We start from the raw sequence: 27,232 nt of genomic DNA on the forward strand, positions 1-27,232 counted from the left end.
CCAGTGTAAAGAAGAATTCAGCGTAGACAGAGAAGACATCTGTGCCTTGCCAGAGTATGACGATTCAATGGGTAACCGTTGATGATGTGATCTATTCAATAGTACAGTGTAGCGATTGTTGTAACGGATTAACTGACAAGGTAAGACTGTTGATTTCTTTGTGGTTAAGTGACGTTCGAAATTTTTTGAAATAAATCTCAGTACCATCAATATATTTCGTTTTGTTACTGTTACCTAAATCTAAGCATAGCCATGATTCTTATTGTAGCAATGAAATGTAGAGTCATTTCTAATTAAATGACTAATACGGCAGAACCTAATTCGAATATAGTGGTTTAAATTAGTCATTACAAATTAGAATTTCGAACATCATTCCAACAAACTGCATTTAATAATTCATAAAATTTCTATAGGTTGTTTCTCTTGAATTTCTAATTAATTAATTTTAAATTAATGCCTCTGGAGTAAATTAATGAATCTGTCTGAAGTTAAATTAATCTGTAATAAAAACTAACAATTGTTGAAAGTTTTATTATTCTCGTTTCCAAGTTAAATACGTTTGTATCTTGATTTCGTTATATCATATCTATTTTCTGACAATGTATTGAATAAAAAAAGAAATAAAAAGATAATTTTTAAAAAGATTTTAGCGCGTTAAAATACGAATTCTTCTTTTTTTAAATTTTATCGTACAAATGTTGTATTAAATGTTCTATACACTGTTTATGTTTCACGATTGTTCACTTATTTATAAAAATTATTATTTAATTTTTTTATAATTATAATTAATATTACTTTTTTATTATAGTTAAAATTAAGTATTTTTTATTTATTTATTACATATTGTTTATTAAAATCGTGAAAACATGAAAGTTAAATTTTTGCTGCTATTTTTAACTTAAAAGTTATTGTTTGATTTTACCATATTCGTTTTAAATACAATTTTTCTTAATTAAAATTTTTAGATAAATCAAAATTTTATTTTGTTTACATTGGTTTGAATTAGATATGTTCCATTGTATCAATTATTAATTAGACACTTACTGCTTACGTTAAATCAAGAAGGATTTATTTTTATTCATGCATTTTTTCATTAGTTCTATTATATATTCTTTTACATTTATTATTCTATTCTTTTACATATTTTTATTTTCTCGTATACAAAGTGAAAGATGTGTCATTATTAAATATTTCGAACTCGAGATTTTGACGAATGTCCCCGCTTCAGGCTTCTCTGAGTACGAAAAATACATTTTTGGAATTATATCTATCTTTTGATATGATAACTCAAGAATGCTTTAAGCTAGGCGGATGAAATCTAGTATATGGCCTTTTGGCCTTTAAACCAAATGTGTAGATTTTTATCAAGTTTTGAATGAAATACGTACAGATTAAGTTTGTTTACACAGCTGTCCTAGTAAAAATTTAGCCGCTAGTTACAAAACAAAAAGAGTTTTGTGAAAAAAATTTTGTACAACAAATTTAACATGCAACAAGCAAATACGCATCAAATTTGGAACCAAATCCACCAAAAAGTTAGCATCTGTCGATCTGTATTTCACAAGTATGCAAACGAGATAATTCAGAAATGCATTGACTTAAATATCCAAAACTTAGACCTGTGATTTCAATAGGCAATGTAGTTCAGTTTCAAATTTTGGTTTCATTCGGTCCGATAAAAAGTCGTTCAAAATACAAATTCGGTACTGTGATACTTATCCATTATCGATTACACGAGCACCAGATTATGATTAATCACCAAATATCATGTGCTATTAGCACCTTGGTAATAATTATTATTTGTAAATTATTATGTCAATTATTATTACAATTATCATGTGGTAAATAATACATTAGTTTATTTATTACAGAGTATATGAGAAAGTTTACAGGTGACCATTTCCGACAGTTTTCTTATTCATTTATGTATGAATATACAAGTGTGAATCATATCAACTAATCTTAAATTGATATCCAAGCATAGAAGTACTTTATCACTTTTTACTTTATAATTCACTACTTTAATTCTGAGATTAGCGATTACATGTGCACACACGACAGAAGGTTAAGCCAGTAAATTAAAGAAAAACCTTAGTCCACTTCATCGTTTTCTGTTTGACTTAGTGAATGTCTTAAATAAAAAAAATTAATAATTAATTTAAAATGAAATCAAAAGCAAACTGTCATTCGCATGACTAAAACAAATTCTTACAAAATACAAGTCTGCTTGAAGTGCAAAAGTATCTTTAATAGGCAACTGCATTTTAAATGCCGTATTAAATGAAAGGTTGTTCTGAAACTAAACATTAATCAAAATCTCACTTTTAGTAAAAGAGAGGAAGTAAACTACAATTTAAAATGTAACAATATATTGAAATTAAACAAAATAACACCGGCATTTTTAGTGTAAGCATTTTTGTTCAAAAAGCGGTACAAGTCATTGTAATGAATACAAATCAAGGAGCATTTTTATAATTTCTCTCTACATATTTTTCTTTCAAATTAATACTTTGAAATCTTCCTTTTCTAATCATGCAATTTATGTTGTCAATATCTCTTATTAATCCAATGAATAATCTGAAGCTTATTTACAGCTGCTCTGTAGAAATGGGAGTGGCCAAAAGCAAACAGAAGACAAGAGATGACCTGAAGGTGCAGATTCAAGAGTTCAATTCTCGCTTACAAACGGCCCTGATAGGCTGCCACCAGGCGAAGAAAACTTTCATCACATTGTCGGACGTGTGGTGCGGCAGTCGACAAGAGGTCCTCTCTACTCTGAATACGGTTGCCGAGAAAATTGATAAGCACCATCAAAACGTCAACTTAGCCACCCTCGCAGGCATATCATCAAGTATCGCCGGAGGAGCGGCTGGCATTGGAGGATTGATTTTGGCTCCAATGAGTGGTAAATAGCTTACTTTTAAAGTTTACAAAAATAAATATGTAATAGCTTTGTTTGTTTTCTATGCATTTTTAAACTGAGATCTTTTAAAAGCTGAAACGGTATAGCAAATAACAATTTTCCCTCAGACATTGTGGTATTTCATAAGAAGAATCTGTTAGAAAGACTGAGAACAGAATAAAACCCATTGTTAGTAAGAAGTGAAAGTTTTGCCCCATTTGATGCGACTTTTATCTTTTGTCTATGACTTTTGGGCAGTAAGAGCATCAAAATTTTAAATACATCAACTACTGACTATAAACAATCACTTAATGTGCAACTGACCTGCTTTTTTTTTGAGGAGTTTAAAGGGATACAATCATTTAAAATTAAGATCTATATATCTTAAAGAATATTTTTGATAAAACCAAAGAAAAAATTCTCCATTACAACTACTGAATCAATTTCGCCAATTTTTACTTCGTATAAAAAATTATGACCTTCAGATACATCATTAAGGATCACCTCCTAATCTTTAGTAACTGAAAATATATTTAAAAAACTTCTTTTCACGGTGCATTATGTATAGGAAAATAAAAAACAAATTCTTATTTCATATGAAAACATTTGCAATGACTCTTAAACACGTCATCTATGGTCACTATCTCCCAACGCTTTGCAGTTTTCAAGATATATCGTAAAATAAAACTTTGACAGAATCTCTAGCTAGTTGGAATAATTTCATCAATTTGTTTTGCCATTTTGAAAGCTTAAATAACCAATTAGAATTTTCTATATTTTTATACATGTATAAATTAAAACAATAGTTTCTTTTACGATAGAATGTAGTTAATCAAACTTGTTTCACGTGACTAAATTAATCATATTAATAGGGTTAGTGAACAATTCTTCGTCGAAATGTGCTAGTCAGTCATAAAAATAAATTTAAATGAACTCACAAGTAAGCATAATATTCTTCCAGTTTGTAAGATTTCTTATATTAATATCAGGCTTTTCATTCGAGAGCTACTTTGACTTGGTTTCATAATTTAAATCAGAAAATAATGGTAACCTCTATATCGATATTCCATTCTCCAAACTAATCACCATATTATTATAATATAGAGAACTTTGACTCAACATGGCAGATTTTAAAATGCATCAGTTCCAAGAGCATGGCAATGCCTTATATCTGTTCCTTAACCAATATGTCTCAATCTGAGAATTCAGTGGTGATGGGAAAAGGAATGAACATTTAAGTAATCTCTAAATTATTCTATATTTGTTACGTGAAATGAATCACCATAAGAGTTTTGACAAATTGAAGAAAATAGTCATATCTCAGATATATTTATCCATTTCAGCGATTTAACTTAAAAGTTTCTAAATTGTATTTTATAACATTATATTCATTTGAATATTAACAAAACTCAAAAATATTGTATGTTTCATATAAACTTATTACTTATATAAAAATATTTCGATATAAATAAATTTCAAGCCATTTATTTTATAAATAAATTTAATTTTGCAGGTGGTCTTTCTCTGGCTTTATCGGCTGGAGGACTGGTCGGCACAGTGGCCGGTTCTGCAACGACACTTGGGGCAAGCATTGCTGAAGTTTACCTCACCAAGGATCTCACAGAAAAGGTTCAAAAAGTTCTAGAAACCGACGCATTTTACACGAAAGCTTTGAGTGCAGCTTTTAAAGAAATAATACTGCACGAACAGGAAGTCATTTCAATCATATCTGAACTGAAAAACGAAGCTATGCTAGAAGACCTCGAAAAAGTCATGAGATCGTCCCCATGTTGCGACGAGATAAAGAGGCGTTTTTCCCATTTGAAAGAAGGTGCCAATTCCCTTGAAGATATTCTTATTCTGGTGAAAAGTCTGTATCCAGAAGATCAAGAGTTCTTGCACCAACTAAAGAAAACTGATGATTTGTTCGGTGAAGCGCCAACTTTGTCGTCGACTCTTTCTTCCTCGTCTGAGTTCTTTCAGGTAATTATTTTGGAGTTTCTGACTGTTTCTGGTGATCTAGTTAATGATCCAAGCGTACTTAAACTCATTTCCTCCCTTTTCAATTTATTGCTGCTCAGGAAGTTGGAGAACCCTAAAGAACTCTTATAAGGTAAATCTTTTCTAAATCTCTTTTTAACATCCGTTTCCCACGAAATAAGTGGAATTGTTGCACAATACTTAATTCTTTGAAATATGGGGCTTTAAAGGGGAATAAAGCCAAGCTTAACAAAAATATTGCACAGTTCCTTTGAATGTATATTCGGATGGGAGTTGGATTAAAACATTTCCCACTGTGCATTAAAAGTAAACAAAAATTGATCAATATTAAGGTGAGTTTACATTCAGCTAATTTTAAAGGTCCAGTAAGTAGCGCATGCGCAGAAGGAAGATTGCACATGCGCTGAGAGAGCGGACAATAGCAAGTTCTTGTCTTGACGGGACAATTTGCTTCTGAACAGTTACTGCGCATGCGTGGTTTTACTGGATGGTTTATAGCTGATTCAGTGTAAACCCACCTTTAAATCCGCCTGATAAGCCACCGATTAAGACGGATATTTTTCTAATATTTTTTTAAAAGAAAGAAAAAGACTTGACATTGTAAGACTTAATATTCTATATATGTAATAATTTCTAATTAATCTACCCTTTAAAAATAATTTTCTAATCATTCAAACTCTGGCTTCACTTTAACTTCTGAGTTGCGCGAGCTTTTATGGTGCCTTAAATATGTGCCCAAAATAAATTCTATATCAGCAGACTCCTTTCTGAAATTATATAAATTCAAAACACTTTCTGGGCACATAAAACACATCTGGGCACATCTAGCACTTTAATAATATTTAATATTGTTTTTGTCTTAATATGCTATTTTTGAAACAAAAAAGAAAAGATACTTTAAAAAGTCTAGATACTTTAAACTACCCTTATATTGATATGCATAATTGTTTCTGTTAAGAAGTGATATTTTAAAATAACTAGAAAAGACAAACTCGCCTTTTCTGGTTTTTCTTTTTGATTTGTTGTTTCTTATGGGACTTGTCACGGACAAGCCCGCTGTTCGAAGACAGCCGATTTAAGCCTGAGGGGAAGCGCCTCTTGTTTTTATCGTAGAGCTAACTAGGGCCAAGAGTACGACTTGACTACACACACGTCACAACCCTTTTTACGGGGTGGACTTCATTCACGCATTTCATTCACTCATTCACAGATCATAATTTAGACCTGAATCAGAGAACGATCACCCCTGATCAAGTACACCCGGTGGTATTGCTGTCGACATGGAAGACTTTGTGACGACGACAGATTTATGCGCGCGTCAGCCACCAAGCACGCGGGGAATCTTCGGCCGGCGGAGTTCGAACTCGCAACCCAAGGGACGCGAATCCAATGACCTACTAACCAGGCTATCTCGGCCTTTCTTTTTGATTTAGTCGCTTTTAACAGGATACCGACAGGTTCAAGTAAGAAACAATCTCATATCTAAAAACTTAAATTTAAAACGGTATTAATGACACTTCTTTATAATTCAATACATTTATAGATGAAACTGTACTTTCCAAAGCGATTAACACGTTGTCATTCACATTCGCGTGACAGTAAAAGTTCTCAACCAATGTAGAATTTGATGTGAGTTGAACAAGCTTATGCTTATTTCATATATATCCTTGTTTTAATACGTTGTTCAGCACCTGAATCGCCTGTGATTCATTAATACTATCTAATTAGATAATTTCTTCCCAACTAGAATTAAAAGAGAGCAAATAAGTAAGCATCTTATTAGATAGTGGTCCAAATCACAAGCATCAATCATGGCAGTGAATATGTTAAAGCTTTGAACAGATATTTAAATAACTTTCTCTTTTTCAGGCCGTCAAAGAGTTGACCACTGTGGGGCCAGAGACTCTGAAGAGCATCAGTGGAGCGGCCCTACAAAGTACAGCTGCGAGCAGTGCCCAGATAGCCTCTTGCACTACTCAGATAATAACGGCGGGACTGGGGGCAGTTTTCGTGGCGCTAGATATATATCAATTTATGAAAACGTCAAAGAATTATGATCAAGGCTCTAAAACTGAGTTGGCCAACAAAATGAGAAACGTGGCAGAGGACCTTGAGAAGGAAAGACAACAAATAATGAAATTAAATGAATATTACAGACGGCAAATACATGTGGACTTAATGAGTGATTCATCCTAGCATTGATTTGTTTGTGGTTTTAAATAGTACATAATTCCGTCTTCATGGACTACAACTTGTGATACATTGTGTGTACAAAATCGCATTTGATTTCAGATTACAGATGTGATATTATTTTAAAGAATATTTAATTCATATGAAAATTAAAACACTATTTTTTCGACAATTATTTCATATTTCACCTACAAATTTTGAAGAATGCTACTAGCAGAAGATTCTAGATTCTAAATTGACTATTTTCATTGATTGATTTAGAAGCAATCATTGCTTTTTTAAATTATAAATTTTTTTAAACTGATTAATGAAATTCAGTCAACACATCTACAATTCTGCATTCGATAACACAGTTTCCATATTAGACAGAGCCAAAATTGGAATAGTTTTAGAGTAACAAGATATTTTAACAAACACTTTTCTTAAAATCGGTAGCAAATCGAATTTTTTCTCCAATAACACATCATTCTGTAAAAAGGATTTTATCATAACATATTAGAATACACCTTATATAGTACGAATTTTTTACATTAATATTAGCGTCTAGCAACATTGTTTCGCTCAAAATAATTTTGATACAACATGAAGTGCATAAATCATGTAACAGAAGAGTTGAAATGTGCCTCAAAAATCTTTTATAAATCACCTCAAATGAGGTTATATATTTTAAGAAAATAAAAAATATATATATTTACATACATAATAACGATTTTATTTGTACAAATGCATTTAAGATTATTAAAAAATTAATTATTCAAATAATTTTGATTTTTTTTTGTTTACTATCATACTTATTTCAACTTTTGCAGATTTCTATGATAATCCTGTTATTTCCCTAGAAGAATGTTGGCGAAAACGACATGTATTTTATGAAATGTGTGATTTTCTTAGACTTTCTGTGATAAATGCTTATTTGTATAAAAATTTCATTTTTTTTCTTTATATTTTCCATTATTTTATATAAGTGCTTCACAAATCATTTCTTCTAAAGTTATTTTCCCCTAAAAATATTTGTTAAAAAATATTTTTAAGAATTAATATGTATTATTCCATTCTACAATATTATTGCTAATATACTAAATCTGGAGCTTTTTAATTCTAAATATTAGAAGAATAAATTCTCTACAGACATATTTTTAATGAAATTAAAAATATGACTGGTATATTCTGTAAAAAAGAATCCAAAACAATGAACTGATCAGTCTCTTATACATTCTTATCAATCAGTAAATATACATGATTAAAATTCTTTCTGAACGGAAACTACTATTTATTATTAAGCTATTGATTTGTCTATAAACATATACCTTCCAATAATCAAAGATTTAAGAGAATAGTTGCATGTCAATAGATGAGGAGCATTAGCACCAAATTTTATATAATTTTCCTTTTACTAATTCTTGATCACAAGAGCGTCGAAAATGCTTGATTTCGAGATTCGAGTTTAGATGTATCAAATTTTCCGAAATAATAATAATAAACACTTTCTTTTAGAACTAAATCAATTTGTTTGCAAATATTACAACTCCAAAACGCAAAACTTAGGCCGATTACATTTATTCTGTTGATTTTTCACCGAATTGATTATATGTACTAATTTTTTTAAAAAAAAGATATCAAGTGGATGCTAAATGATTCCTTGCGTTTATAAACACGCCCGTTGTAATTCCGTCTATAATTAAAAAAATTTAATATGTTTTTAACTCACGGAATAACCAGACGAAAAAAACAGTGCAGAAATCAATTTTTTTTTCGGAGTTAATAAGTAGGCAAAATTCTTCGGTTCAAAATTTAAGAATACGACGAACACTATCAATTTTTTTTATCATACATATATTGACCTCATTAAGAATTTGAATACATAAATAGATAAATGGACATCAAAAGGACACAATAAAATTTCTTGATTGTTCAAAAAACTTTATTCGGGGGAAAAAAAAAAGTTACATTTTTTTTCTATCACAGTGTCTTGCTAAAGTATAAGAAAGTACAAAAGCTAGAAAATATTTGTAAAGCAAATACAAGGAATCAAGCAAGAAATATTGCATGTGCATAACGTTAAAAAAATTCTAAATCAAAAATAATTGTTGAATTATTAAATACTGGTATACTGATCAGATTCACAACTTAAAGCAACATATAGATTAATAGATTTAATATATTGTAACTGCTGAACAATTATTTCATATTCATTTAAAAATATACCCCATAAAACATTTATCGACATATTCGGTATTTCTTGTAACTCCTTATAGATTATCTTTCTACAAGAAATAGAATATATTAATTTAAGATATTAAAATTAATCTTGCATTTCAATGGCACTACATAATGCTTAAAAGTTCTTCGACTTTCCTATGAGTGCTGATATGAAGAACGGAGAATTATAGCTAACTTACACACATTATACTTGAAATCGTAGCTAAAGCTTTGGTTTCTCAGCATCAGAATTAATCTATATTTCACAAAATCTACAGAATAGAATAATGATCGAAAACATTGCAGTCTTCCCCAAATATATCCTGTGCAACCAGACAATTGCGTTAAGTGAACAATTCACACACAGTTGTAATAGGTATACAAAAAAGTTTTCGATACTTTTAAATTCACATATTCGATATTATACTGTTTAAAATTTATTTTCTGCAAATTAACTACCAAACTACCATAAATGAAAAACTGCTATGCATCAATTCTAGAAAAAAATTGAATATTTAAAGAAAATTTCAAAAAAAAAATGGCAATCAATTTATTTACTAGGGTAAACTTCCTCTAATACATAGGCATGGAATTATGAATCCAATATCACATTTGACAGACATGGTTCCTAAACACTTTTTAACATAAGTTCAGTTGTGAATATTATAGTTAAGTGAAGAGTTCGGTATCTAAATCTAGATATAGTTGAAAATATCAATAAAGAAGCATATAAAATATTTTTGAAAGTCAAATAAAAGCACAGTACAAATTGTATAAAATAGCACAAATCGACAGTGAAGTAAAAAAAAGCTCATTGACAAAAAGAGAATTGAAATACTTCAACGTTCTTCTGCTAGCATTTATTTAATACTCGTCTCCTGCCATATCTTCGTCTCCTTCCATGGAATCGACGCCAACTTCCTCGTAATCTTTCTCCAAGGCAGCCAAGTCTTCTCTGGCTTCGGCAAACTCTCCTTCCTCCATTCCCTCGCCAACATACCAATGTACGAAGGCCCTCTTGGCGTACATAAGGTCGAATTTGTGGTCCAGTCTGGCCCAGGCTTCAGCAATTGCCGTCGTATTGGATAACATGCAGACTGCTCTTTGCACTTTGGCAAGATCGCCACCGGGGACAACAGTAGGAGGTTGGTAATTGATGCCCACCTAAAATAAAATAAGCAAAAAATATTTTCACTCGAAATATTAGAAAAATTAGTTTATATTATAATCCGATTTATCCTAAATATTTCGGAGTAATAGATAGTATAAAATTTCAGAAATCACACAATATGTTTGTTACTATATGTTATTAGTTTAGGAAGTGGAGACGTAAAATGATAATTTGAGATTAAAACTGAACATACTAGAATTATCTTTGATCCAAGCAAAATTTCTTTTCCCTTTATTTCTTTTATTAATCTTAATTTGTGTTTTTGCTTTTATTTTTATTAGTAGTTTTACTGTAAAGAACAAAATTCTCAGTGATTCTTTTATCGATAAAATAAACTTATTATCTGAAATCTATTTCCTAATCGAGATCCATATCTATTTGTCGTTCAACTATTTTTAGCTTTCGTGGCACTATTCAATCTTTGAGTATCGATCTTAATCAGTTTTTTTTGGGGGGGGGATGAGAGCAAATTCAAGTAATTCACTATGGATCTGAGTGGATTTTGCAGCTCTGAAATTTTTCAGTTGAATTTAGCTCAGAAGTTAAATATGTTTGAAACCCACATTACTGAATTATAACTAAATTTGTTTTCCTATTCAAATTCATAAATCCCATAAATAATATTTATAATTGAAGAATTTTAAATGAAGACTTATAGTAATATTATCTAATACCCTAATTTTATGACTGTGTATTATTACAACTATTCGTCAGATCTTCAGTAGATTGCCAATTCCGGTTTCATTGTCTATTTTCTTTATCCTGAAAAAAGTCGGTAAACTTTGCCATCATAGTTTCGATAATACACAAGTGCCTCTAATTTTATTATGAAATAATTTCGCTATTATATTTTTCTAAACATAATAAATATTGTAATTGTCAAAAAAAATTTGAAGAGATTTTAAGGAATCTCCTTAAAATCTTTTTAGACTTCTCTGAATCGAAAAATACATTTTTGGCGTTATGTCTGTCTGTTTGAGAGTCTAAATAACTCAAAAACCCTTTTAGCTAGATGAATGAAATTTCGTGCGTGGACTTAATGCCATATTTGTAGATATCTATCTAATTTAGAACGAAATCCATTCAAAATACACTACTGGTCAAAAGTGTTTCAGGTTTGAGAAAATTCACGTTTTTTCTATTAATAACCCCCCTTCCCCCCCAAAAAAAAGTGATATTCTTTTTTTCATTTAAAGTGATATTTTCTAGCATAAACGTGGGGGAGAAGTTTCAAGCTATTTTGTCATCCATTGTGAAGTAATCGTCTGCAACGATTGTGTCATTCCAGTAGTTTATTATATAAATTCGCGCAGCCTCCGAAGGATTTCATTTCATTTGTTGCACTGTCGAAGTGCGTTCGCTGTGCATTGCTTTCCAATTTAAACTGTGCATTTCTTTTTAAAATGTGTGAATTAACTGGCGAGAAGTGCCAGACTGTTATTCTAATGCATCAAGAAAACATTTCAAATGTTAGGATTGCTCATCGGTGCAACTGCAGTGAGTCGACTGTTTCACGCCTCATAAAGGATTCAAAACCGAAGCAACCGTAGATAAAAAAAACATAGAAGTAGTCTCCTGAGGTAATCTTCTAAACGTGCTGATACTACATTGACACAATTATGCCGTAAAAATAGATTTGCAAGTTCTGCTACACTTTCAAGAGTCCACGTCTGTCATTGCCAGTCCCAGGACAGTTCGCAGGTGGCTCTGTGAAGCTCGTTACAAGGCACAAGTACCTAGAAAAAAACCCAGTAATGACGAAAGAAATGTGGAAAAAACGATTGGAGTAGGCTAAAGTGTACAAAAAATTGGAGTATTTTGGAATGGAGATAAGTTATATACAGCGATGAAAGTCGCTTTTCTTTAATGCCAGATAACCCTGGTCACGTTTGGCGTAAAGCTAAACAGAGCATAAAGCCAGAATGCCTGGTTCGTACACCAAAACACCCAGAAAGCGTAATGGTATGGGGGTGCATGTCATATCAGTCAACTTGACGTCTTCATTTTGTACAGGGAAAAATGAATGGTAACAAGTTTGCTGGTGTGCTGAAAGATCAATTGCTTCGTAGTGCTCGTAACATGTTCCCAAGGCAGAAATGGATATTTCAGCAAGATCTAGAATCCTGACATACAACGAAATAGGTAAGACAAACTTTACAATTAATTTTAAATTTCAGTTCAGTTCCGTTCTGACCTCTAAATCGAAACATTCGTTATTTTATATTAAGGCTGCATTTGCAAAACATGGTATTAATGTTCTCGCACAGCCAGGAAACTCGCTAGATTTAAACTCCATTGAGAATTTATGGAATATAATGGAAAAGAAAATCACTTAGAATAATCTCAGAACAAAATGAAAATTTCAGGAAACAATAATTAAAGTTTGGCACCATGAAATACCGAAAGAAGTATTGCAAAACCCTGTGGATTCCATGCTTAACAGAGTGGCTACTGTGATCGAAGCCAGAGCCGGCCCAACCAAATATTAAATGCGTTTCAGTTAACTTGAACTCTTTTAATATCTTTTCTGATCAAAAGAACTTTTTTTCTTTACTTCATTTTATTCCTGGGGACCAAAATGGATTCCGATTCTGATAACCTGTACATTTTGTTTGTATTTTATTCTTTTTGAAATTAAATAATTTTTGTTCAATAACTTAATTATATCTTGCATTTAGACTAATTTAATATAGTGGCATAAAAAATATCACTTTAAATGAAAAAATATTACTTTTGGGGGCTTATTTTTGAAAAAACTTGAAATTTCTCAAACTTGCAATACTTTTGACCAGTAGTGTAAGTCTGGCTGGCTGGTTGTTCGAATACAAGTGAGCCTGATAACTACAAAATGTAAAGAGCTAAGTAGGTAAAATATGGTACAGAGTTTATCATTTAAAATGTAGATTGTTATCAATTTTCAACCTAATCTGTCAAAAGATTATTTGTATGGAAGTCTTTTTCTTTTCTTTTCGCATGCATGTGAATGCAACAATTCATAAACCCAGTGTCTTAAGTCAAGAAAATTCAGTATGCGATTTTGTGAGCACAAATATAATTCCGTGTCAAATTACGATTTCAATTGGTCAGAAAAATACCGTCTAAAATACATATTCACATGACAGATTCAGTAAAACTGCCAAATTCATGCCAAAGACCTATTTTTTGTAACTATTGTTACGAAATTTCCGGGGTTCGTTTGGATAGTGGAAGTTATATGGTGTGGAGAACGCTCAATCACTACACGGCAGTAAAAAATAAAACAACGACGTTTATTTAAACGATAGGACAGCACAAAGACGACAACTATATACAGCACACAATTATCTTCAGCCGAGACGTGCAAACAACAGACTTTACTGCAGACAGTAGCGCACAGCTTAATTCAGCACTAACTTGACTCCGCCGCTGCTCCGCTAATCTCTGGAAGGCCAGTTCTTTACCGTCGATTCCGACTACTCTTCTCTGTCGCTTCCGACTACGACTACTCTGGCAGCTGCGGCTGCTTCCTTTTATAGGTCTCAGGAGGCGGGGTTAGAAGCCTCTCAACCAATCAGGAACGTTCGAGGCGTATCTCGGTTCCTACTGGACGGATTGGGAAAATTCTCGATGTTTCGGGTATAATCTATTTTGGCGCCAAAGTCGCCAAGCTCTGGGACCTCCTATGGAACCAACTATGCTGGGAAGCCGTATCACAGATTTGTAACACTATTGTTGATACAAGGTACCGCGGCCTTAGCTAAGGTCCAAAATTTTATGTAAGTGGAAGGGTTGATAACATAAGGGTTGATAACATAAAACGAGAAAATTACCAGGAAACCCCTCCCGCTGCTTTAACAGTGGTATTTTCTAGTCACCGTAGCATCCTTAGATATAATGAAGTTTAATAGGTACATCTTGACGTTGGATGACATTTTTTTACATTTGAATGATGAAACTGCTTTAGTATAGATTTATTTTGCTATCGTGCTTCCATTCATTTATTTATCAGCTGATAAAAAAAGGATCATATATAGTTTTATTCTACTCTAAAATGAACAGATTGAGTTGGCTCTTTTGAATGGTGATTTCATTTATATTTGTGGTTGATAATTGGATGTTTATGATAGTTGTAGGAGAAAATTTTTCAAAATATTGAAATCGAAATACAAATTTTGAACACTTCTGTTAAGTTACTTACTTTGAATCCTGTGGGGCACCAATCAACGAATTGGATGGTCCTTTTTGTTTTAATGGTGGCAATGGCCGCGTTGACATCTTTGGGCACCACATCCCCCCTGTATAGAAGACAGACAGCCATGTACTTTCCGTGACGAGGATCACATTTCACCATCTGGTTTGCCGGCTCGAAACAGGCATTGGTGATTTCGGAAACGGTCAGCTGTTCATGGTATGCCTTCTCAGCCGAAATAACAGGGGCGTAAGTGGCCAGAGGGAAGTGAATCCTGGAATAAATTTCAAATTATTGCTATAAAGTACATGATAATTTTGAACTAAATGCCAAACAATAATAAAAGCGCTGAATTATGTGCTTTGAAATATATTATTTCCACTTCATATTTATTGTGCTATTTGGCGATTAAAAGAAATGTTCATTGACAAGGATGGGAAAAGCTTAATTGGAAATAAATAGAAAGTCTTGAAGTTTCAATTCCGATGTTTATTATGTCTGAAAATATTTAGCTTTTTATTGTTATGAAAATATTTCTAATAAATCAAAAACAATAGGTTTATGAAAATAGGGAAAGTGAATACATTCGAAGTAGGTGTAATTTCATTTCATTTGAAATAATGCATAGTAGTTTTATCTTCCTGAAGCAAAACACATGAGATTTTAAACAAATACTTCTGAGAATATTTATTTAAAAATTCATGATTTAATAGAATAATCTATGCTTTTGTTCTTGTTCGCAATTTTCTTAGGTAAGAATTGTTTATTTAAGAAGAGTAAGAAAATAAAAATCAGCAGCTCTAATATAATTTTAAAAAATTATTTGCAATTTCTTTAATTCAACTTCTCTCATCATAGATCTTGTTTTCACTTGAGTGATTTTGAACCATGCTGATGAAAAATATAATCATAACTTTAGCCGGCTACTCCGACCGGATCTGAATACACGGAAAAATCTGAATGACCAGATCACCTCGACAGCAATATTGGCTTGAACTATAATTGACGCCATCACCGGCCACGGTACAACCTTCCCCGAGTGAAGTACATTCCGTCATCGATAGGAGGAAGGATATCCCTAAAATTTCTGTACCCACCTTGGTGATGAGAACCTACCACCATACCGGAAGCTTCTCAACCTCATTTCTGAGGTGCTCCTCGGTAGGAGCGATGAAAAGATAAAAGGAAGATCATTCATTGATAGCAAAATAAGACAAGGTAGCATGCAAAATTCTCAATTTTTTTTTAATAATAATTTAATTTTGGTTAACAATTTAGAAAATTCCTCAGAAGAAAAATTTAAATGTTTCTTGTAAGAGATAATTGAAAAAATTTGAAATTCAAACCATTTCAAATTAAATAGAAGAAATATATGATACAATTATCTTTTCATATTCCAAATAGCTAACAAAAGCTAATATAATGCTATTTGAATTGATTTTTTTTACCTAGGATAAGGGACAAGATTTGTCTGGAATTCAGTTAAATCAACGTTCAAAGCCCCATCGAATCTGAGGGAAGCTGTGATAGAGGATACGATTTGCCCAATGAGACGATTGAGGTTGGTGTAAGTGGGTCTTTCAATGTCCAGATTTCTTCTGCAGATGTCATAAATAGCTTCATTGTCCACCATGAAGGCACAGTCGGAATGTTCTAAGGTTGTATGTGTTGTGAGGACGGAATTGTAGGGTTCTACGACGGCCGTTGAAACCTGAAATGAATTCAGAAAAGCTTAGTAACTGAAGTTTGTTTGGGAGAGAAAAACTTATTTGGAAGATAAAGTTCACTATGTGCATGCAATAAAAATTGGTTATATGTGCATGCATAGTTTGAAGGAATTTCAATTGTTGAAATCCAAAAATGGTTTAATTGAAGTTTTTACATTTAATTCTAATGAATGAAAAATTATTTTAAAAATATCAGATGATAACTTAAGTAAAAGAAGATCATTGTCTAGATATCTTGTGCTATCAGTATATACATGTTATCAGATTATATAATTTAGTAAGAAAGAATTATGAAAATTGTGTTTATGGATATTGTACTATAAATTATAATTCTATAATTGCAAATGAGGGAATTTCTCTCCTTTGTAAAGTAAACTAATGAAATTTTCAAATTTAATCATTTTAATGAGGTTTTTGAAAAGGGAAAATTTGCCTAACACATTAATTAAAGCAATAAGTTGTTTATTTTTTCTATTGTTGTTTTCTTTGTAATTTTGTGTTTTTTTTTCTTTTAAGTTTTTTATAAAGTAAAAGTGACTTTATTTTAAAAAATTAAGCCCAATAAGAAAATAATTATCGCATATGTATATATTCTAAATTGATGAAATCCCAGATGAATAGCCTAAAGAATATCTTCTATTCTCAAAGTATATTAAGGCAAACGGAAAAACTTCAGACGTTCTATTGCCTATACTTTCTGTCATGCCTCTAGCCTCCGCCTAGCTGTTCTGGCCTCACGGCTGAAAGGAGAGGAATTGGAAGAGAGAGGAAGAATTGGATGGGAGTTGGTGGCTGACACCGGTAAGCGTGTGTTTTTGTATGCTCCGGTGGGAACTTCGAAAAGTGCGTTTCAACCTAAATTAGAATTTAATTGTTCATGTGTAAATAGTCACCAATCATTTAATCCTTATAATATCATAAACTCGTGCTGCCAAGAAAAATCAAGTATCAAGGCTCGCGACACTTTCAATGCGCACTTCTCTTTTCATACGCTTGAATTCCTGCATTCAAGAAAAAAAAACATAAGGATGGAATTCTAAATGCTTATTGCAAAAATTTATAGAGTTTCATTATATCACAAGTCCATATAATTATAAAAAAATTTTTAGCACTATTTAGATAGGGAGTTTAAGAATGAAATAATCTGATGTCATTTTTCACAATTTAAAATGTTATCCCACCATTATTCTATAATTTCTAAAATATAATTGAACTTCTCTTATTTTGGGAGAATAGTCACTTCCGAAGAGTAAAAACAAATATGTATACGATTTACAGGCGGAATAATCGGAAGAAAGAGGGAATCGGAAGAAAGAGGGAGTTTCTTAAAATAATCGTATTAAAACTGACCTATGAAAAAAGGTTGCTGAATTAAGCAATAATATCATAATTTATATTTCTAAAATATTTAAAAACACCATAATTACAGAAGTGAAAACTTCATTAAAAGACCTTACAAAACTCTACGCAAAAGAAAAAAAATTCTAAATGCAGACAAAGATTTCATAAAGAAGAGGGGGAAAAAAATTATTTTCCAGTCATTGGTAGTCCTATATAAACAAAACCGATTTGTAGAACTATTTAAATACTGGCCATCAATTGCCGATTGAACCTTAACATCAAGGTGAAGCAGACTTGTTTCTAGCGTTATAAACCAGACACGCTTGTTTTACTTTGTCACGCTTCATGTGGAAATTGCCATGATTCGTGAGATCATCTACCGAATGGTAGACGAAGAAAGCGTCCATGTATACCTGCAGAACTTAAGAAAATGGTGTGTGATTATATCTGTTGCTTTTGGTAACTTTATCTTGTTTGGATAGTAGTTAGTTTTTCATATAAGCACGAAAATGTTTTTCATATAGAGTATTAATATAGATTTTAAAGCACAAGTCAGAGTAAGTAAATTGTCGATATGAATTTGGCTGGAGAAAATTAGAGTGCAAAAATAATTTTTTTTAATAAAAGCGAAATAGTAAGAACTTTAGAAATTAATCAAGTATATATTGAAGGAATATATGTACCTTCAAGTGAACAAATAATAAATTTCTCAAGTTTTTAATGGCATTTTAAATAATAATAAAAAAATTGAAATACTAATTATGAATTGTCCAAGATCATTGTTTTTCGATTATATTTCAAAGCAAAAACAATCATTCTAAAATCCCAAAAGTCAACTTAAAAAAATATTCAGTCTGTAAGAAGAAGAAACAGGAATTCTCATATATCTGTATATCGTGCACGCTTGAATGGATCGAATATTTAAAAATTAGGTTCATATTAGAGATATCATTAGAAAAAAAACTTTCTCGATAAGTTTAGATATTTTAAAGTTCAGTTTCACAACGGATATTTTAACAAACTGCGTCATTTTGAACCATAGTCAGATGAAAAGGATGACATACACTTCAGTCAGCATTCTTTTGACCAAACGTTAATCACATTTAGCTGAAGGGAGTTTTACACATCAATGTCATATTTAAAGTGTATTGTATTTTCGTTATAACGAGTGACGTATTTTCAATCCAAAAAGTCACCGGCTCCAGTGACGAGATCTTTTAAACCACCGGTCAAAATGACTTAGAACACTAGTCGTTCGGTTCTTTAAAGCAGGCTCTTACGTTAAGTTAGTAACTTGGTTCATTTAACCCTTTCTAGGGCCGTGGGAAGTATGCTTCCCACCAAATTTATCAATCTTTGCATGAAATTATGTAGGTTGGCATAAGTTCTGACACATTTTTTTAGTAAGTCAGAAACTTAGATGCTTCAGTTCTTTATCTCAGACAAAATGATGTGTCTTGATTTGTTATTTAATTATTAATTGACCAAATTAATTAATTAATCAAATTAAATGTATCTAATAAGCTAAATGAATCCCTTTTCTTATTCTAATTTCAAGCCTAAAAATATTTTAATATAATATGACTAGAAAAAAATGACCCTTTAAAGAGTTAAACATATAAACAAATTCTTTTGAAAGTAGATTACTTTTACCATCCATATCAAAACTTTTGAAGCAATTTCTCAGGGTATTGTTTCTTCATTGACACAGAAAATGAAGATGATTTGAAACATTGTCCGTGCTAGGAGGTTATTAGTTTGACAAATGCATTGGCAAAATGTTTGACAAATGCACTGACAAGATATTTCACTAATGCATTGACAAATTATTTGACAAAAGCATTGACAAAATGTTTAACAAATGCATTGACAAGATATTTCACTAATGCATTGACAAAATGTTTGACAAATGCCTTGACATTTCTTTAGGCAAATATATTGATGGGAAATACTCTTCAAAACTATTATGACATTTCATGCTTCTTGTTCCTCATTCGAATTACGGAAAATTAATGATCAAAATGAAAATCTGAATCCAAGTAGAACATCATCTGATGCTACATAAAATGCTTTCTTTTTTTGCTGTGATAAATAAAGATGCATCTGATTGAAGCATTGCAGAATTCTTTCAAGCATGACGTGTTTACCTGAGGCGCGGGGTAAATGGAGAATTCCAATTTTGACTTCTTTCCATAATCGACGGACAACCTCTCCATGAGCAGAGAAGTGAATCCGGATCCAGTTCCTCCACCGAAGCTGTGGAAGATAAGGAAGCCTTGGAGACCGGTGCATTGGTCGGCCAGTTTTCGGATCCTGTCCAGGACGAGGTCAACGATTTCCTTGCCGATGGTGTAGTGGCCCCTGGCATAGTTGTTGGCGGCATCTTCTTTGCCGGTGATCAATTGCTCAGGATGAAACAATTGCCTGTACGTACCAGTGCGGACCTCATCTGAAATTCAGAAGATTTAATAAATAAATTATGAGTTTATGATAAGAAATCAGACTTGCGATCTCCTCTAAAATGTAAAATTTACTACAGAGAGAGAAAAGGAAAGTATGATGCAGTTTTTGTTAGCATTCTACCTGAGTTTCTTTATCTGTCTTCTATTTCAGTTTTTCTACAATTCAAATTTATAAATAGCAATTACGAATATGCTTGATTCAGTAAAATCGAGCCTTTTGAATATTTGCCTGGTTTTAATATTATTGCTTTGGGCATTCAGATTCGTACAAAAAAAAAAAAGAAGAAGAAGAAACTGCCCTGAATGAGAAATGATCCATTTAAAATAAGAATTCAATTTTTATTTTGAAGGAAGTATTCTCGATTTTATAATATTTAATCATTTAATTGCCACAATGACTAAAAATATCGGAAAATCTAGATTATTATCTTTTATTAAGTAAAAAAGCAACACTAAATAATTTAACTATGAAAAAAAAAAAAACTGAAAAATTGATTTTTCATTAGACTTTTCTCTGAAATAGAGATAAAAACTACGAAAAACTAAAAATAAAGACAATTCAAAAATATCATTAGTCATTAATCATGCAAAATTATAATCATCAGGGATGCATCCTTCACATATTATAAGTGTGAACGCCATATTAATTTTTTAAGTATAAAGTAACTTTTTATTTTAGTATGCACGTAATTTTTAACTATTAACTTGCGTTTTATTGTATTTTTTTCAATCTTTACAGCAAAGCTTCTAAAATGAATCACCATACTTAAATGTGAGTCAGCATCAAAAATATTCTTAGAAACTCTTTGTACTGTCTCAATCAATCTTGTAATCGTTAACTATTTTGTTGCCAACTAAATCGGCATGCTGTTTTGAATAATGATTCGTGTTAATTTTACAAGGAATACATACTGATAGAAAAGCTTTATTAATACTTTGCGTTTATGAAAAATGCAATTATTATACATACTTAGCAGAGGTAAAAAAAAATTCAGACAGAAAAGAAAACTTTTTTTAACGATTGAACTGATTAGGCTTAACACGCAACTTCCTACTTAAATTTTCACATTAAGCTCTTGATATTTTTCTTTTTCTCTAATATTATTTTAAGTCAGAATCACGTAACAATATACTTTACTGCATCTAAAATATTTTATCGAAAGAATATAGATAGAGTATAATTCTCAAGAACTCTTAACAAGCTTATAGTGTGGGATATTGTAATATTATACAGAAAATATTATAAACTTATAAACTAAACGGAGGAAAATATGTGAAATTTTCTTTAAAATACAAATTAAAGTCGACAATTGAACACGGATGTTGAAGATATTTCTTTCTGCCGGAAACTTTAATATCTCATTTCTCCATTTAGGTGTATTTATTTGCTTTCAATATGATATTTAAAAAATATATTTGTTATGAATCCTATTTGATTTTTGTTGAAAATATTTTAATAATACATTAAAAAATCATTTATTTGTAGATCACACTATGCTGGCTAGGTTTACAGAAGAATGTGATACCAACTAACAGGTAAAAAATTAGTCTCTTTTATGTATGATATTCAAAGAAATACAGAAGCAACTGCATTGGATAATAAGGTCAGGAAGTGTTTGCTAAATGAACCTGTATTAATATTTACATATGTATAACAGATATGTGATTGGATTACAGATCCTGAGAGGGTGATTTAGTGCCATTTTACCTGATTATAAAGTAAGATTATTCCTTTCTTATTAATCCCTTGACCGTATAATTGCTTAGACTTGTTATGAGTTAAACTGAAAAGTATGTTAGCTTTCTATGCGAAAAGTATTTTATTCATCTCTCATTCAATTTTCAAAAACTTGTGCAAACTATGCTTTATCTATATGTTTAATAATTCATATTTAGGTTAAATACTGATTTTGTGAGCGTAGTTTTCATCGTTATATTTTGCAGTTGCTATGTGCGTTAATTTGCATTGTTAGTTTTGTATTCCTTTGTATTTTCTTAGTTTGTTTTATCCTTCATATAGTATTGCACTTTTATAGATATTATATATTCTAGTTGTTGTGTGACATTGTTCTTAAGTTATACCACTATGTAAATTTTTCTGGTGTGTTTATGGCGAGGATGCTTAGTAGATAGATACCACACCCCTAAACCACACTCAGATTTCTCTTTCCCTGGTGGGGAAGGTCATCAAAAGACGCTACAACTTTTGGCTTCCTAAGCAAAAAAAAAAAAAAAAAAAAAGAACTGCTCTGGACAAAATAAATAATCATTCGGCGGATTCTTAAATTCATGAAAATTCAAAAACAAAGTATATTTTACATAATAGCATATGTATTACGAATTAGTCTCCTAATAAATAACTCACCTACAACAGTGGGTTCTAAATCGACAAATACTGCTCTTGGAACATGCTTTCCAGCTCCTGTTTCGCTGAAGAATGTGTTGAAGGAATCGTCACCTCCTCCCAGGGTTTTGTCACTCGGCATCTGCCCGTCTGGTTGGATGCCGTGCTCCAGGCAGTACAATTCCCAGCAGGCATTGCCGATTTGGACTCCAGCTTGACCAACATGGACGCTAATGCATTCCCTCTGCAGAAAGAAAACTTGTCTTAGTTTCTTTATTTACTTTATAAATACAAATAATGATAATAATAAATACAAATACATAAACGTTGTATTTATGTTGTATACAAATATATGTCGTATAAAATGTACAAAGTTATTATTGCATATATTACAATAATAATAAATAATTATAAATGCAAGGACTCACATTCCAAAAACAAAATCTTTCCATTGCTTATGACGACATATTGCGAATTTCTTTACTAAATAAATACCCGATGAGTTATTTCCATCAAATTTTTGATTTAATGTATAATATTATGCAGGAATGCTATAAGATATGCTCTTTAAGATATGTTATTTTTTAATCTCCGTATATTTTGTATTACAAGCCAAGCAGATTTTAAATTTTTGATTTATTTTCGTAATATTTCATTAAGTTCTAGCAGTATAAAATCCTTAACTTCGTTACTAAGTTAAAATTTATACATTAAGTTCCATTTGTACTTCAGTTCCAACCTTTAACAGAATGTTGACATTCTGGACACATTACTCGAAGGTTATGAATGTACACAGTTGTAAATATTAAAATCAGATGATTTTACGATCAAAATCACATGAATTCATAATCAGGACCTTTAATCTAAACTTTTTTTTTTTTTGTAATAACAACACAGTGGAACCACGACTCCAAATTTTCCTTAAAAATTAAAGTCAAAGCACCAAGCAATCGAAACCACTCATTTTATTTTGAATAAAAGAGATACTCATTAAGAAGTAATTTTTCCAATAAATATGCAAGTAATTATAATGTGTATATTTTGTTTATTAGTATAATAAAACTGTTTAATAGTTTATTTATTAATATAATTCTTAACATAATTATAAAAATATCTGATATTAAAATTTGTTAATTTTTATGATAAAAATATAAAAAGTGTGAGCTAAATGTTTTTAACCCTTAAATTATTCAACTTGAAAATTCAAAGTACTGATTTTTTAAATCATATGTAATTTGCGCGTTCAAAAATTTCGAGGGATTAAATATTTAGACATTTGAATTAAAAAATAAAACCTACATTCCATTCTAATTGTTCTTCTGTTTAAATTGTTGAATGTATTGCTAAAGTTCCATAAAAACAATGAATGTTCAGCTATTCTTCGAGAAACGGGCAAACAAACTATTACTCATTCCAGGTATTTTAAAATTACTTACTATTATTTACAATTCATTCATCATAAATACATTAAGTGTAGAGCCTTTTTTAAAAAATAAAATAAAAATAAAATTGAGACGCAAAAACGAATGTTATCCATGGTTAGTGAACGGTAACATAAGGAGAAGATAAAAAAAGAGCGAACTGTGTGGGAACAGACATAAATAATGAAAGCCATTTACAGCAAAAGAATTGAAAAAAAAAAATCTTTTCTGTTAGCATCCGCTGTAGTGGTCCTAATAATTATATCTAAAAAAAGAATGCTTTTTTTTTTTATATCGATCATTAGCCAACGATAATTTTCACCTGAGTCATAATTATTAGAATGTTAACAAAGCTCTTTAGTAATATATGAAAGGAGATTCGTGTGACAATAGGTAGAATGTGATCAGCTCCATGAATGAGGTAGATGAAAAAGAGTGGTGGCGTTAAAATTGTATATCGTGCATAATAGAGGTTCAGCTTCATTAAGATTTTAAAAAGGCATAGAGAAGGTCAAACCAATTAACGATAGACTAGAAACATAACATAAGAATTTCTATTTCTAAATACTTTGTATTCTTAGTAGAATCTATTTCAGATACTAGCTTGACAAACTTCTTAATATATATTATAAGTAGATAATGAAAGTTTACTCTTGTATTCTAAAGTAAAATAATAAAAATTAAGTAATTATAAAAGTGTGCTTTTACTAACGTGCAGAATTTTTTTTTCCTTGGATAAAATCTATAGGCTAAAACAAACCTCATAAAAGTGTGAGACTCTCATATTAAGTAAATAAGAATTTCAATACATTCATAATATATTTTTAAAAAAATATTGAAAAAAAAAAATCTTTTTTTTTTTTTTTTTTTTTTTTTTTTTTTTGCTATTGGTTTGGCTTTATTTCCTTACCTTAATAGATTTAATTTTTCATACGTTTACGGTTTTAGTTTGAAATCCAGATTTTTGATTAAAAAAGAATTTACGGTAATAAAAGTGTCCAATTTTTTTTATTTTGTTTTTTATGTAAATCATTAATGTGTTTCTTAATGTATTATTAATGTGTTATTATAATGATTTTTCCCAAATTCTCATGCGGAATCAAAATAATATTGAAATTAGACTATTAACTGATAATTAAACTCTGAAATAAAATATATTATTATCGATTACAGAATACACAACTATATAGAATTTCAGAACAATAGCATATTAAGAAGTGATTGAAAATATTGATTGCAAAATTTCATTATTACATGAAATTAAAATAAATTAAATTAAAACGTGTGAATACCAAATGATCTTAAAATTATTTAAATAATATTTATGATAGTGAATGCAGCATATCTAAGTTTAGTTAAAAACTAAAGTCAGAGTGTAAAATAAAAATAGCATGAGCTCTTGACAGTAATACATTAAAAAGAATGTCCGAAGTCACGACTTTAACTAATTTTATTGGGAGTACAAATTCGTACAATCCATTTTTTGTGATAAAAAATGCATTTAATTCAGAGAAAAATGAATAAACAGATTAATCAAAGTATTGTCCATCACGGAATACTACTTTTTCACACCTTTCAGGTAATTTTCGAATTCCATATCGAACAAATATAATTTTAGGCGATCCAAGTTAGGAACCAATTTTCGATTTCTGAGTATGCCAAATCGTGCTGATCCGTCGGAATAGATTCTGGAGAACACGGCGGGTGCATTAAAATATCCCACTCGAACGTTTCCAAATATTTTTTACGACTTTTGCAACATTAGTCTGAGATTTATCGTGCAGAAGAACAAATTTGTCACTTCTTTGTTCGTATTAAAGCCAGTTTTTTTTTTGTTGTTGTTGTTATTCACCGGTCAAATGAATCATTTGTAGTCTGTATTGATCATCCATAATGGAATTACCAGGTAGCAGCTCATATACACAACACTCTTTTGGTCCCTCCAGATACGTAGCATGAATTCAGCTTTGGTTGTTGATGTTGAGGTCGATGGCAACGATTGACCTGACATAGTGTAGTATTTTTTCTTCCTGGAATTGTCTTAGAATATCCATTTCTCATCTCCAGTCACAATCTGATGTAAACAACAAAAAAACCCTCTCTTTGTTGCTTTTGAATCAGCTGCTCGCAAATGAAAAATCACCTTTTAACGTCCCTCGGTTTCAGCTCATCAAGCACCTAATCGTTTTGCTTTTAAATCATTCCAATGGATTTCAGTCGTTCGGAAACTGTTTATAGAGTCATTCCCAATGATTCTGTACGCTCTCTTGCGTTTGACTCGAATCTTCATTGAGTAATGCCTCTAAATTCTTGTCTTTAAAATTTTTTGGCTGTTTAGAGCGAGGCTTGTCTTAAACGCTGAAAGTACCGGTCTTGAGACATCGAATCCATTCTTTACACAATTTATAATTTAGAGCATTGTTATCACAAACTTCTACAAGCATTCGATGCGCTTCAGCTGCACTTTTCTTCCAATTAAAGAAGAAAACTAAAACTTCCTGCAAATGCTGCTTAATTAACACAACGTTTGATACATTCGACACGGTAAAAAAATAAGATTTTTTAAAATGAAAATCAAAGTGATATAAATTGAATATTATTGACAGATGTCTAACATCTCTGAAACCATTGATCATCTGACAATATGAAACATCATAATAGCCAGACCTATCTTTTGAAAATGGACCGGACTAATTTATACTCATTATAAATAAGATAAATGTAGGTTTCCCACGATAGGTCAAAGATTTGTAATTCATATTTGTTAAATCGTGAAAATTGTTTTGAATTCATTTTCTTAATTTTACTCGATTTTTGTAACTACCATAAAAGGTCAACAAATCTTTATTTTATCAAATCTAAGTCAGAATCGTTTCAATTTGACCTAACTCTCCTGCTAGGTCAAAGTCATGACTGAGATTCCATGCTGGATATTTTCATCAATGACTTGATACAAAAACAAGATAAATCTTCTGTTAACTTCAAAAAATTATCTAGTTATACATCTCACGAGTAGTCCTTGACAAATTTCCCAACAGAAAATTCTTCCGGATTTCCTAAATATTTTATATGGTAAAAACTCATCTTGAAAACAAGCTTCAAAGTGCCAGTTAATGAAAAGTCCTGATTATTTTTGTCTGTAATGTCTTGGTGTCGAGCGAGCAGAACGAAACAATAGGCGGTGTCGATGCACCCTAAGGCTTGCGTGACGCCTTCTCTTCCATCCCCAAATCCCCTGGATATACGCCCTATGATCAAGAATGCCGAAACAGTGTGTAGTCAGCTCACGTCCTGCACACTAATGCT

General features: G+C 31.1%; 2 protein-coding genes across 4 annotated transcripts in view; one reads left to right on the forward strand and one right to left on the reverse strand.

Moving 5' to 3' along the window:
- Nucleotides 1-8,035, forward strand: LOC129967122 (uncharacterized). Of its 2 annotated transcripts, none has more exons than XM_056081807.1 (4): nt 1-140; nt 2,595-2,905; nt 4,416-4,885; nt 6,773-8,035. In XM_056081807.1, the coding sequence occupies exons 2-4, from the start codon at nt 2,608-2,610 to the stop codon at nt 7,097-7,099; spliced, it is 1,095 nt and encodes a 364-aa protein (XP_055937782.1). In that variant the 5' UTR covers nt 1-140; nt 2,595-2,607; the 3' UTR covers nt 7,100-8,035. The 2 variants fall into 2 exon arrangements, with proteins under 2 accessions (XP_055937782.1, XP_055937781.1); XM_056081806.1 differs by having other exon boundaries at nt 18-140; nt 2,584-2,905.
- Nucleotides 8,036-9,081: 1,046 nt separating this feature from the next.
- LOC129965493 (tubulin alpha-1A chain-like) overlaps nt 9,082-27,232 on the reverse strand; it is a 35,764-nt gene continuing 17,613 nt past the window's right edge. Inside the window, exons 2-6 of one of the 2 annotated variants that reach the window (XM_056079431.1) lie at nt 22,527-22,749; nt 19,847-20,148; nt 16,080-16,342; nt 14,641-14,905; nt 9,082-10,456 (exon numbers count right to left, since the gene is read on the reverse strand). In XM_056079431.1, coding sequence (XP_055935406.1) covers nt 10,157-10,456; nt 14,641-14,905; nt 16,080-16,342; nt 19,847-20,148; nt 22,527-22,749 — 1,353 coding nt within the window. In that variant the 3' untranslated portion in view covers nt 9,082-10,156. The remainder of the gene's footprint in view (nt 10,457-14,640; nt 14,906-16,079; nt 16,343-19,846; nt 20,149-22,526; nt 22,750-27,232) is intronic. The other variant, XM_056079432.1, reaches the window with a different exon arrangement.

The sequence above is a fragment of the Argiope bruennichi genome, chromosome 4 (genome assembly GCF_947563725.1).
Source record: "Argiope bruennichi chromosome 4, qqArgBrue1.1, whole genome shotgun sequence".
Taxonomy (NCBI): Eukaryota; Metazoa; Arthropoda; class Arachnida; order Araneae; family Araneidae; genus Argiope; species Argiope bruennichi.